Raw genomic sequence first — 14,268 nt, forward strand, 5'->3', positions numbered from 1 at the left:
TGTGTGATCTTGGGCAAGTTGGCCAAATATGTATGATCACTACACACCAGTCTTACATTGCAATCATTCCCAACTTATACCTGTATTGAAGAAACTACTTTGTACCAGCAGAATGATACTGCTTGTGACATTTACAATTGGGTGTTTCCAGAGGATGAGGATGTAAATTCAAAGCTCATAAATGGAAAATCCCTCCGAGTTAAGTTCTGGGAATAGAATTGCCTTTGGAAAGAATGCCTTCTTTTAAATATGCTATGCTGACAATTCTTTTCCTAATTCAATTTCAGGAATAGTAGTAATTTATTTTAGTTTTTCTACATAGGGTTGAGGGATGCTTGCCATACTGTTCAAAAAACATGATTCTTGATGAAGTCACCCTTAAATGTGTTTATCCTGGAGACTGTAAGTGTCTGCTGTTTGTTTTTTTTACTTTTACTTTCAAGTCCATTTCCAGTTTACCAATTAATCCATCCAATAGCGTTACAAAAAGTTAACCAGCAGATCCATTTTGCTACAGCAGTATTCAATTTCTCCCCTTTCTCATGAAGGCTGCTCACCAGGATTTTGAGGATTCATTTTGATTATTGGTTTCTGTATTGTGGTTGTTAAGAAACGTTAGTGGAGGGGGAGGGGGTACTTAAGTAGCTGTCCTTTGTGATTTTCACCCACATTGGCCCAATGATAAGATGTCTCTGCCACTGAGAATCTCCCTCTGTGGTCTGACAACCTGTCCTCTAGGGATTAGGTGGACATCAAAATTTAATCTCACATAATTGTAGTTTTTTAAATCCACACTGGAGCCTGAAGTTGAAAAAGCCTTTTGAACTCTTGAATGGGGAGGAAATATGTAGACTGAGAAGATAGTCCTTTGATTCTTTACAGGTGTATTGGCATCAGATTCAGAATCAACACAGAAAATGCAGCCAACAGCAATGACACCTCATATGATGGATGCCGTAGATACATTTGTTCCAGGAAAAACATCTGTGCCTATTGATGCCCAGACAACCTTCACAGGTATTGTATCATTACCAAAAACACTCCAAACCAAGGCACAATCTGAAGGAAAGAAAATTGCTGTAAGATCCCTCCATACTGCAAGCTCTTGTGGGCAGGGAATATGTCTGCTATGTTGTTCATTCACTCATTCAATCATATTTATTGAGCGCTTACTGTGTGCAGAGCACTGTACTAAGCACTTGGGAAGTACAAGTTGGCAACATATAGAGATGGTCCCTACCCAACAATGGGCTCACAGTCTAGAAGGGGGAGACAGACAACAAAACAAAACATGTGGACAGGTGTCAAGTCATCAGAATAAATAGAAGTAAAGCTAGATGCACATCATTAACAAAATAAATAGAATAGTCAATTTGTACAAGTAAAATAAATAGAGTAATAAATCTGTACAAACATAAATACAGGTGCTGTGGGGAGAGGAAGGAGGTAGGGTGGGGGGGGATGGGGAGGGGGAGAGGAAAGAGGAGGCTCAGTCTGGGAAGGCCTCCTGGAGGAGGTGAGCTCTCAGGCTTTGAAGGGAGGAAGAGAGCTAGCCTGGTGGATGTGTGGAGGATGTTGGTGGGTCGATGGCGGGACAGACGAGAATGAGGCACAGTGAGGAGGTTAGCAGCAGAGGAGTGGAGGGTGCGGGCTGGGCTGTAGAAGGAAAGAAGGGAGGTGACGTAGGAGGGGGTGAAGTGATGGATAGCCTTGAAGCTGAGATTGAGGAGTTTTTCCCCGATGTGTAGGTTGATTGGTAGCCACTGGAGAGTTTTGAGGAGGGGAGTAACATGCCCAGAGCATTTCTGCACAAAGATGATCCGGGCAGCAGTGTGAAGTATAGACTGAAGTGGAGAGAGGCAGGAGGATGGGAGATCAGAGAGGAGGCTGATGCAGTAATCCAATTGTGTTGAACTCTCCCAAATGCTTAGTATAGTGCTCTGCACATAGTAAGCTCTCGATAAATATGATGGATTGATTTATAGATATTTATTTACTGGACTTACCCCATTTTTAATCTACATTTGTCACTAGTTCAGGGGATTGTTTTTAGCGACTCAACTATTTCTCAACCTCTGGATAAAATAAATAATAATAATAATTATTATTATTGTATTTATTAAGCACTTACTATGTGCCAGGCACTGTACTAAGCTCTGGGGTGGATACAAGCAAATCGGTTTGGACACAGTCCATGTCCCAAATAGGGCTTACAGTGTCAATCCCCATTTTAAAGATGAGGTAACTGAGGCCCAGAGAAGTGACATGACTTGCCCAAGGTCACACAGCAGACACATGGCAGAGCCGGGATTAGAACCCATGACTTTCTGACTCCCAGGCTTGTGCTCTCTCCACTACGCCATGCTGCTTCTCAGTCTCTGAAGCTCTCTATCCTTAAGCTATTTTCAAACTTTAGTTCAATAATGACTATGACTTTCTGCCAGGACCGTCCCCTTGGGTACGCAGATCACATTTGATTAAGCTGTCTGTATGTCATCGTGATCATCATTAAATATTTTTATGCGTGTCTACACTGTGCATAAAGAGAGACGTATTGCCCTAAAAGAGCACGCAGTCTAAAATAGATACAAAAAAACAGATCGATATCACACAATCTAGTGTCAGTAATAGACCTAACACAAGAAACCAGTGAATGCACCCTGGATCTACAAATTATATATTTTCCCCAATATAGTTTATAAAGATACTCCATCTCAACTGACGCTCATTCCTAAAGTAGAGAGGTAGGATTAGAGCAGTGTGGTGGAGGGAGGTTCTTGGAGAAAGAAGCAATATGGTCTAGTGGATAGAGCTTGGGCCTGGGAGTCAGAGGTCCCGGGTTCTTATCCCAACTCCACCACTTACCTGCTATGTGATCTTGGGCTAGTCATGTCACTTCTCTGTGCCTCAGTTCCCACATATGTAAAACAGGCATTAAGTTTGTGAGCTGTATGTGGGACAGGGACTATGTCCAACCCGATTATCTAGTATCTTAACAGCTTAGTACTGTGCTTGGCACAGAATAAGCGCTTAACAAATGCCATAAAAAAGAGTGCATGACCTTGAGCTTCTCATGAAGACCAGTCCCGATGTTATTATTATTATCATTATTAATAGGCAACATTTTTACCGTACTTGTTAGGCACTTATGTGCCAGACACTGTACTAAGTGCTAGGGTAGATAAAAGAAAATAAAGTTTTACAGGGCTCTGCCCTACATGGGGAAAATGGGACATATGTTGGGCTCCTATTCTAGGTCGGAAAGGGGAGGATTTACCCCCATTTTTCACATAAGGTAAATGAGGCACAGATAAATTAAGTGACTCTCCCAAGGTCACACACCAGACAAGTGGCAGAGCAACTGACCTAGAATCCAGATCTCCTGCTCTTAGTGCTGGGGAACAAATCTTCAGTGTAATCTGAAAGACCTAGACACTTTGAGAACTTGTCTTTTCCATTTTGTGTAAGTAAATGCCTAACATTTCCTCTGCTGCTTTTCTCAACAGCAACAATGACAGAAGACTCAGTGAGACCTCATGCTGAACTCGAAACTGTGTCAACAGGGCAAACCATGGATGGTCTTCTTTCTAGAGAACCTTTCACATTTCCATCCCCATTATTTACCAAGCTACTATTGACTCCAAGGCCAGTTTCACACCAAATCCCTGACATTGTGCTCAAACCTTCAAGTTCCTCAGGGGTATCTCCAGAGGGAACCACAGTGCCTGATTTTGCAGAAACCTCCAAATTAACATCTCCTTCTTCAGGAGTCTTCCAGACTCAGAGAAGTCAGACTACGCATTTACAAAACAACATCACCAAGTCCAAATCTGAAACAACTGAGAGATCTTCAGTAACAGAGTTGACATCTTCAGATCAGACAGTGGGCAGTACTAGAAAACCCATTTCTCATGCTGAGGTGACCAACGTGACACTGTCATATTCTGGGATCCCGCAAACTTTTGCTCCAGAATTGGACGTCATGGGACTGATAACTACCCTGCCTTCTGGAACACAAATTCCACCAGATGGCCCGGAAATGTTGATTACAGCCTCAGCAGACCACATTTCCCCTGGCACAGTGATCCATACACTGATCCCACCTGTCTCTTCAGGATGCTTGGTATGAACCCATCATTTTGCCTGATCACATTTTGGTCCCATAAAACATTCTTATTTCTCTGTTTTACCCTGCTTGAGACTTCAAACTCAATTTCTGTGCTTTTCTGATACCTGATTTTTAGCAGCACACTTCTTTCATATGTCAATTTTATCCTGTGTGTGTGTATATATATATATATATATATATATATACATATACATATATATATACATATAATTATTGTCCTTTGTACTTGAAGAAGATACCACTGACCATGAAGCAGCGTGGGGTAGTAGAGAAGCAGTGTGCCTTAGTAGATAGAGCATGGCCCTGGGAGTCAGGAGGACCTAGGTTCTAATCCTAGCTCCACCACTTGTCTATTCGGTGACCTTGGGCAAGTCACTTCACTTCTCTGTTCCTCAGTTACTTCATCTATAAAATGGGGATAAAGACTGTGAGCCCTATGTAGGACATGGCCTATATTTAACCTGATTAGCTAGCATTTACCAGTGCTTAATACAGTGCCTGGCATATCGCAGGTGCTTGGCATAGTGGATAGAGCATGGGCCTTAGAGTCAGAAGGTCATGGTTCTAATCCTGGCTCTGCCACTTGTCTTCTATGTGACCCTGGGCAAGTCACTTCACTTCTCTGGGCCTGAGTTACCTCATTTGTAAAATAGGGATTGAGACTATGAGCCTTACATGGGACAGGGACTGTTTCCAACTTGATTTGCTTGTATCCACCCCAGCGCTTAGTACAGTGTCTGGCCCATAGAAGCAGTGTGGCTTAGTGGAAAGAGCACGGGCTTGGAAGTCAGAGGCCATGGGTTCTAATTCCGCCTCCACTATGTTTCTGCTGTGTGACCTTGGGCAAGCCACTTCACTTCTCTGTGCCTCAGTTACCTTATCTGTAAAATGGGGATTAAGACTGAGTCCCACATGGGACAACCTGCTCCCACATGGGGCAACCTGCTTACCTTGTATCTACCCCAGAGCTTAGAACAGTGCTTGTCACATAGTAAGTGCTTAACAAATACCATTATTATTATTAGTATTATTATAAAATACCATAATTTTACCATAAAAAAGTTTGCATGACTTTGTGTGAGACTGAAAAAGCCAATTCCTCTAGACAGTAAGCTCCTTGTGAGTAGGGATCATGTCTACCAACTCTGCTATACTGTACTCTCCAAAATGCCTAGTACAGTGCTCTGCACATAGTAAGTCCTCAATAAATACAATTACCTGATTGATTGGATCCACAGTCCAACCATATTCGCCACACAAAAAGCTTGTTCCTTGTTGTGTTGTTATACTTAATGTTTTCAGTACCTGGAGCTGTTTTTTCCCTTTGTCTCCTTATCTCACTTTCCATGCCAAGATTTTGCCCCAGGAAATACATTTTCTACTTGATTTAAAAAAAAATTTTAATGGTATTTGTTAAATAGTATTAATGGTATTTGTTAGCACTGTACTAAGCGCTAGGGTAGAAACAGGTTGACGTAGTCCATGTCCTGCATGGAGCTCACAGTGTTAATCCCCATTGTACAGATAAGGTAAGCGAGGCACAGAGAAGTTAAATGACTTGCCTAAGTTCACACAGCAGACAAGTGGTGGAGCTGAGATTAGAACCCAAAGCCTTATGATCCCCAGGCCCATATTCTATCCACTAGGCCATGCTGATTCCTTGTGGGTAGGGAATGTGTCTACCAACTTTGTAAAATTGTATTCTGCCAAGTGCTTAGTACAGTGCTCTGCACCCAATAAGAGCTCAATAAATATCACTGATTCATTGATGTCAGGGCCCTGGGATCTTGTTATGAAGTATCAGGTGTAATAGAAACTTAAACTAGATATGAGACTACTTTTGCATGGAGCAGGCCTATTTTTAGAAGAAAAAGTCTGCACTTGGTTCAAATTGCATGGGAAATCCTACTTTTCTTCCTAGCCTTGCCTGAACAGTTTACGTGCCTTGCACTGCTTAAAAAAAGTTTCCTCAATTTTAAGGTCACCAAGCTACTAATTTCTTGAAATTTTTTTAGCTGATTTTGAAAGAATGACATTTACACAGAGTAGCAAAATAGCTCAAAACAAAGTGAAGGGACAGGCTTAATTTCTGATAGAGGCTGGGGCTTAGTCTTGGCATCTTTCAGCACAGCCTCAACCCCTTCAACCTCAGAACAAGAAGGATTAATGCTGAGAAAGCGTGTGCCTCAGAATTTTCTAGGCCTTATACCTCTCTTCCCTGGTGGCATTGGAGAGACATCATATAGAGCATATGGAGACCTGATCTATTTGACACAGCCGTATACCTGGTTTCTGACTAAATGTAGGTAAAATGATAGATATAACTGGTTAGGTCTGTCGGTGTCAACAGTCAACATGGATCTTTCCATTTTCCAAGAAGTTCAGCTCAAACCAAGGTATTGGTGTTTAAATGAATATGTGTCTACCAACTCAGCTGTACTCTCTCAAGTGCTTAGTACAGTACTCTGCACACAATAAGCTCTCAATAAGTACCACTGATGATGATGATGATGATCCGGATAACTGCAGATCTGACACTTGCATTTTAAAATTAGGCTTAAATTAAATCAATGTTCCTTTATTCTAAAGTGGTTACCAAGGAAAGATGACTATTTTTTTGAAAAAGTCTTTGCTTCAAATTAACACTGGGAAATTGTGCTTTTAAAAGAGTGTTTCATTTGCAAATTTACAATGACAGCAATACTTTTTTGTTCTTAATTACATCACAGCCAGAGTATATTGAACCTGTGGATAGATGCAACCTATATGTATGCATTAATATGGGGTGGAAGTTATACAATATGTCAGAGAATTGCTACAAGGATGTGAAAATTCCTGACTGTGGATTTCGGGGGATGCCAATTCAGGTGAACATTGATGACTGCTGCCCTGAATGGGAATGTCCTTGTAAGTTGTGTTTTTAAGACATTTAACATGGTGAACCTAAACTTCAAAAGCCTCATGTTAAATCATCATAGTTCTTTGGAATATGAGACATGGGGATTTTATTTTTAGCAACTAAATTAAAATGTTATTCTGATGTTAGAAGCACAAGACATCTTATAGACTGTAGTGAAATTTTTAACTTTTGCTACTGATTTTTCCATCTGATAAAAGGGCCACAATTTCTAATCTTCATGTTACCAAAATAACCCTTAAAATGATTTCCATTCTGTCAAAGAAATTGTCATATTTATCCAATACCAAGTGAAGTGGAAAAGTTGCAGCTATCCATTAGGCAGCCAGATAAAATAAATCAGGCCCTAGAGAGAATTATTTTTGAAAAGAATTTTTGTGATGGTTGTCTGGATTATTGGCAAACCTCTACTTAATTTTAGACTGCAAATTTGGGGGACAGCTTGGCTTAGTGGAACGAGCACAGGATTGGGAGTTGAGAGACCTTTATTTTAGTCCTGGCTCTGCCATGTGCCTACTGTGGGACCTTGAGAATGCTACTTAACCTCTCTGGCTCTTGGTTTCCTGACCTGTAAAATGGTGATAAAATAGATTGAGTCCTGGGTTGGAGAGAGACTATGTCCAATATCACAACCTTGTATCTTCCCCAGGGTTTATCACTTAGTAAGCCCTTAATAAATGCGATTAGGAAATTTGGTTTCTGAGTAGCCTTTTGGAGTTGATCCCTTTAATTATGGGAAGAGATTTCTTATTGAGCTAGATGATGCAATTCTTCACCTTTTTCATCCACCAGATTTTCATCCAATGCAGCATAGGTCACTCTATCTTTGCCTTTTCATTAGCAAATAAAATCAGGCTAAGGTGTTTGAGTTTCTTTAGAATTTCTGAAAATTGATGTATCTGTTAAAGTAGAGCACATGAAGAGATGAAACCTATTCATATAGACACATATTGTCTTTTTAGGTCAATGTTCCATGTTACCTGAGCTGAGCATTATCACCTTTGCTGGCGATACCATGGCACTCTATAATCTCGCTTCCTACATTCTAGTCAAGCTTCCTGGGGAAATTATCATTGCTCATATTGAAAAATGCCCCATTTACCAGGTAACTTACTCTGTGATATCATCTAATGTGGCCTAAAGGTAAAGTAAAGCAGATGACAATGATTCAAAGAAGCAGTGATGTGATATCATCTAATGTGGCTTAAAGATACAGTAAAGCAGATGGCAGTGATTCAGTGAGGACATGGGTTCTAGTCTCACCTCCGCCCCTTGCCTGCTGTGTGATTTTGGTCAAGGCACTTAACTTCTTTGTGCCTCGATTCCTTCATCTGTAAAATGGGGATTCAGCACCTGTTCTCCCTCCTACTTAGACTGTGAGCTCCCTAGGGCACCTGATTTTCTTGTATCTATCCCAGCACTTAATACAGTGTTTGGCACATAGTAAGGACTCAACAAAGACCACCATTATTACTATCCACTACTCATTCATTCATTCATCATTCAATCATATTTATTAAGTGCTTACTATGTGCAGAGCACTGTACTAAGTGCTTGGGAAGTACAAATCGGCAACATATAGAGAGGGTCCCTACCCAAAAAAGGGCTCACAATCTAGAAGGGGGAAGACAGACAAACAAACAAAACAAAACAAGTAGATAGGTGTCAATACCATCAGAATAAATAGAATTATAGCTATATACACATCATTAATAAGATAAATATAGTAAATATGTACAAATAAAACAGAGTAATAAATATGTACAAATATATACAAGTGCTGTGGGCAGGGGAAGGGGGTAGGGCAGAGGGAGGGAGGGAAGGAGGAGGAGAGGAGAAAAAGTGGGGCTCATTCAGGGAAGGCCTCCTGGAGGAGGTGAGCTCTCAGTAGGGCTTTGAAGGGAGGAAGAGAGCTAGTTTGGCAGATGTGTGGAGGGAGGGCATAACAGGCCAGAGAAAGGACGTGGGCCATTCATTCATTCAATCGTATTTATTGAGTGCTTACTGTGTGCAGAGCACTGTATTAAGCGCTTGGAACGTACAGGTTGGCAACATATAGAGACAGTCCCTACCCAACAGTAGGCTCACAGTCTAGCAACATATAGAGATGGTCCCTACCCAAGAACAGGCTCACAGTCTAGAAGGGGAAGACAGACAACAAAACAAAACATGTGGACAGGTGTCAAGTCATCAGAATAAATAGAAGTAAAGCTAGATGCACATCATTAACAAAATAAATAGAATAGTCAATATGTACAAGTAAAATAAATAGAGTGATAAATCTGTACAAACATATATACAGGTGCTGTGGGGAGGGTAAGGAGGTAGGGTGGGGGGGATGGGGAGGGAGAGAGGAAGAAGGGGGCTCAGTCTGGGAAGGCTTCTTGGAGGAGCTGAGCTCTCAGTAAGGCTTTGAAGGGAGGAAGAGAGCTAGCTTGGTGGATGTGCAGAGGGAGGGCATTCCAGGCCAGGGGGATGACATGGGCTGGGGGTCGATGGTGGGACAGGCGAGAACGAGGTACAGTGAGGTGGTTGGCAGCAGAGGAGCGGAGAGTAGAAGGAGAGAAGGGAGGTGAGGTAGGAGGGGGCGAGGTGATGGAAAGCCTTGAAGCCGAGAGTGAGTAGTTTTTGCTTGATGCATAGGTTGACAGGCAACCACTGGAGATTTTTGAGGAGGGGAGTGACATGCCCAGAATGTTCCTGCACAGAGATGATCCGGGCAGCAGCATGAAGTATAGACTGAAGTGGGGAGAGACAGAAGGATGGGAGATCGGAGAGGAGGCTGATGCAGTAATCCAATCGGGATAGGATGAGAGATTGAACCACCAAGGTAGCGGTTTGGATGCAGAGGAAAGGGCGGATCTTGGTGATGTTGTGGAGGTGAGACCGGCAGGTTTTGGTGACAGATTGGATGTGAGGGGTGAATGAGAGAGCAGAGTCAAGGAAGACACTAGGCTGCAGGTTTGTGAGATGGGAAGGATGGTAGTGCCGTCTACAGTGATGGGAAAGTCAGGGAGAGCACAGGGTTTGGGAGGGAAAATAAGGAGATCTGTCTTGGACATGTTGAGTTTTAGATAGTGGGCAGATATCCAGATGGAGGTGTCCTGAAGGCAGGAGGATATATGAGCCTGGAGGGAGGGAGAGAGTACAAGGGTAGAGATGTAGATTTGGGTGTCCTCAGAGTAGAGATGATAGTTGAAGCCATGGGAATGAATGAGTTCACCAAGGGAGTGAGTGTTGATGGAGAACAGAAAGGGACCAAGAACTAACCCTTGAGGAACCCCTACAGTAAGGAGATGGGAGAGGGAGGGGGAGGAGGAACCCATGAAGGAGACTGAGAATGAATGTCCAGAGAGATAAGAGGAGAACCAGGAGAGGTCGGAGTCTGTGAAGCCAAGGTTGGATAGTGTGTTGAGGAGAAGGGGATGGTCCACAGTGTCAAGGGCAGCTGAGAGGTCGAGGAGGATTAGGATAGAGGAGAAACAATTGGATTTGGCAAGAAGGAGGTCATTGGTGACCTTTGAGAGGGCAGTTTCGGTGGAGTAGAGGGGACGGAAGCCAGATTGGAGGGGGTGTAGGAGAGAGCTGGAGTTTAGGAATTCAAGTGGAGAAGTAAACCTTAGGCAACCTTGCAGATAGAATGAGGGAGGCAGAGGAGGATCTTATACTGTCGACTGTAAGATCCTCTCTAGACTTTAAGCTTCTTGTGGGTGGGGAACATATTTATCAACTCTGCCCATTGTACTCTTTCCAAGAACTTATTTCAGTGTTCTGCACATAGTAAGCCCTCAGTAATGCCATTGATGATGAATTGAGACTGTTAAAGAGTAGGAAGGAGCAATCAGAGAGGTGGGAGGGAACCTGTAGAGAGCAGTGTTGGTGAAGGTAAGGTTAGTTAATGTTTTCAGGAAAAAGGGGTGTCGAAGGCAACAGGGAAGTCGAGGAGGATTTGATGGAGTGGTGGCCATTGGATTTACAAGAAGGAGATCATTGGTTACCGTTTCCATGGAATAAAGGGGTAGGAGCCAGATTGGAGGAGTCAAGGAGAAGCAATAGAGGCGAGGAAGTGGAGGCAGTGAGTGTAGACAGTTTGCTCAAGGATTTTGGAGAGGAGTGGTAGGAGGGAGATGAGGTGATAACTAGAGGTGCCATGGGGTCAAGGAGCCACTGAAAAGTGAGTTTGAAGATAGTGGTCTGGGAGAGAAGAAGGAGGCAAGTGTTTGGATAAGGTGTGAGGGCTGGGATTGGGGGCATGGGGGAAGAGGTAGAATTTGTGAGGAGGTGGGTGATTTCCTCTTGAGCTAGTGCTGGGAAAGATGGGAGAGTCAAAGAAGGGGCAGGAAGAGAGTGGGACTGGAAAGTTGCAGGGGAAATTCTATGGAGATCATGCCTGGTGGTTTCAATTTTATCAGTGAAATAAGTGGCAAGATCAGTAGAGGTAAGAGATAGTGACATGAGAGGGCATGCGTTTCAAGGAGAGAATTAAAAGTCAGAAAGAGCTATTGTAGGAAATGAGCATGGGAGGAGGAGCAAGACTTTGCTTAGGATTTAGGATCTTTTGTTTGGAATTTTCATTCACTGCAGGAAACTTTTTATGCACTTGTAAATTTTTTAATTTTATATTTTTTAAATTCAGGTCTCATTCAGCACTACATTAGGACTTTGTATGAACAAGTTAAATATAACAACCCAAATGCATAAAGTACTGGTCAGCCGTTTAGTGAGAAAGGTAAGAATGAGATGTGCATCCCATTGCTATTAAAGGGATAATGCAAAATGGTTTTATTTGGGAACTAGTATGTCATCCTGAATTGGTCCTAATGGAGGGAAGTGAAAGTTGGACGTGCTAAGGGAGGTGTCTGAATTATAAGCATTCTTCTGAGAGCAATCTAGAAAAATGTTCATGAATACTATGTCCTCCCCATATGCCTTTTACTTGTTCTTGACCCTTGCTTCTTCAGAGAATAGCTTCCATTTCCCATGAGATATGTTTCAAAGCATTCTCAGATCATCATCATCATCATCATCATTATTATTTTCATTAAGTGTTCACTATTTGTCAAGCACTATTCTACGAATTGGGGTAGATTCAGGTTAGCCAGGTTGGATACAATCCCTGTCCTACATAGAGTTACAAGTCTAAGTAGGAGGAAGAACAGGTATTGAATCTTCATTTTACAGTTGTGGAAACTGAGGCACAGAGAATTTAAATGACTTGTCCAAGAAAGTAGCACATCTGGCAGAGTGGGGATTGGAATCCAAGTTCTCTCACTCCCAGGCCTGTGCTCTTTCCACCAGGCCTTATATTTACCCCAGTGTTTAGTTCAGTGCCTGGCACGTAGTAAGTTCATTCATTCAATCTCATTTATTGAGCACTTACTGTGTGGAAAGCACTGTACTAAGCTCTTGGAAAGTAAAATTCAGCAATAAGGGGAGACAATCCCTGCCCACACTGGGCTTACAATCTAAAAGGTGCTTAACAAATAGTCCCAGCTCTGCCACTTGTCTGCTGTGTGATCTTGGGCACTTCTCTGGGTCTCAGTTACCTCATCTATAAAATAAGATTGAGTGTGAGCCCCATGAGGGACAGGGACTGTGTCCAATCTGATTAACTTGTATCTACTCCAGCGCTTGGAACAGTGCTTGGCAAATTGTAAACGTTTAACAAGTACCATAATTATTATTATTCTTAAAAAATACGATAAAAATATAAAAAATACGCCATGCTGCTTCCCAAGGCCAAGCTGCTTCATAGAGAAGCAGCGAGGCTTAGTGGAAAGAGCATGGGCTTGGGAGTCAGAGGTCATGGATTCTAATTCCAGCTCCGCCACTTGTCAGCTGTTTGACTTTGGGCATGTTACTTAACTATTCATTCATTCATTCATTCAATCGTATTTATTGAGCACTTACTGTGTGCAGAGCACTGTACTAAGCACTTGGGAAGTACAAGTCGGCAATATATAGAGACAGTCCCTACCCAACAACGGGCTCATAGTCTAGAAGACATCTAGACAGGTGTCAAAATTGTCAGAACAAATAGAATTATAGCTATATGCACGTTACCTTATCTGTAAAATGCAGATTAAGACTGTGAACCCCATGTGGGACAACCTGATTACCTTGTATCTCCCCCAGTGCTTAGAACAGTGCTGTGCTTAGAACAGTGCTTGGCAGATAGTAAGCACTTAACAAATACAATCATTATTATTCTCACTTCCTGCTGTTTAGTTTAGAATCAGCGTGGCTCAGTGAAAAGAGCCTGGGCTTTGGAATCAGAGGTCATGGGTTCAAATTCTGGCTCCACCAACTGTCAGCTGTGTGACTTTGGGCAAGTCACTTAACTTCTCTGTGCCTCAGTTACCTCATCTGGAAAATGGGGATTAAGACTGTGAGCCCCCCGTGGGACAACCTGATCACCTTGTAACCTCCCCAGCGCTTAGAACAGTGCTTTGCTTAACAAATACCATTATTATTAGTATTAGTATTATTACGTTGGTGATCTAAACGTCTGGGTGCTAATGTTGGCACCAGAACTTAGTACTAAAGACTGTGGAAATAACATGGGTAAGGAGACACCAAGTTTGCATATTTTTATGTGTGAAATGTTTCAGTACATCTTAAAAGTTCCCAATACGTCATTCCTGCACTACTCTCCCAAGTGCTTCATACACATACTAAGTGCTCAATCAATACTGTTGATTGATTGATTGATTGATTTTCTTCTTTTTTGGGGTCTTTCTTAAGCACTTACTATGTGCCAGGCACTGTAATTAAGCTCTGGGGTAAATACAAGCTAATCAGGTTGGACACAGTCCCTGTTCAACATGGAGCTCACAGCATTAATCCCCATTTTACAAATGAGTTAACTGAGGCACATATAATTTCAATCACTTACCCAAAATCACACAGCCATCAAGTGGCAGAGCCAGGATTAGAACCCAAGTAATAATAATAATTATGGTATTTATAATAGTAATAATAATGATGGCATTTGTTAAGTGATTACTATGTACGAAGCCCTGTTCTAAGCGCTGGGGAGGATACAAGGTGATCACATTGCCCTACATGGGTCTCACAGTCTTAATCCCCATTTTAGGGGCTCACAGTCCTAATCCCCATTTTAAAGATGAGGTAACTGAGGCTCAGAGAAGTTGTGACTTGCCCAAGGTCACACAGCAGACATGTGGGGGAGCCGGGATTAGAACCCATGACCTCTGACTCC

The 14,268-nt window shown here is 42.3% G+C and overlaps 1 protein-coding gene across 1 annotated transcript in view; it reads left to right on the top strand.

Moving 5' to 3' along the window:
* The window catches only part of OTOGL (otogelin like), a 158,357-nt gene that overhangs the window by 111,484 nt on the left and 32,605 nt on the right, over window positions 1-14,268 (top strand). Inside the window, exons 34-39 of the mRNA XM_038756063.1 lie at window positions 323-402; window positions 883-1,017; window positions 3,507-4,123; window positions 6,859-7,036; window positions 8,009-8,151; window positions 11,683-11,775. Of these exons, the coding sequence (XP_038611991.1) occupies window positions 323-402; window positions 883-1,017; window positions 3,507-4,123; window positions 6,859-7,036; window positions 8,009-8,151; window positions 11,683-11,775 (1,246 nt within the window). The remainder of the gene's footprint in view (window positions 1-322; window positions 403-882; window positions 1,018-3,506; window positions 4,124-6,858; window positions 7,037-8,008; window positions 8,152-11,682; window positions 11,776-14,268) is intronic.

Source organism: Tachyglossus aculeatus, chromosome 14, assembly GCF_015852505.1.
Source record: "Tachyglossus aculeatus isolate mTacAcu1 chromosome 14, mTacAcu1.pri, whole genome shotgun sequence".
NCBI classification, from domain to species: Eukaryota; Metazoa; Chordata; class Mammalia; order Monotremata; family Tachyglossidae; genus Tachyglossus; species Tachyglossus aculeatus.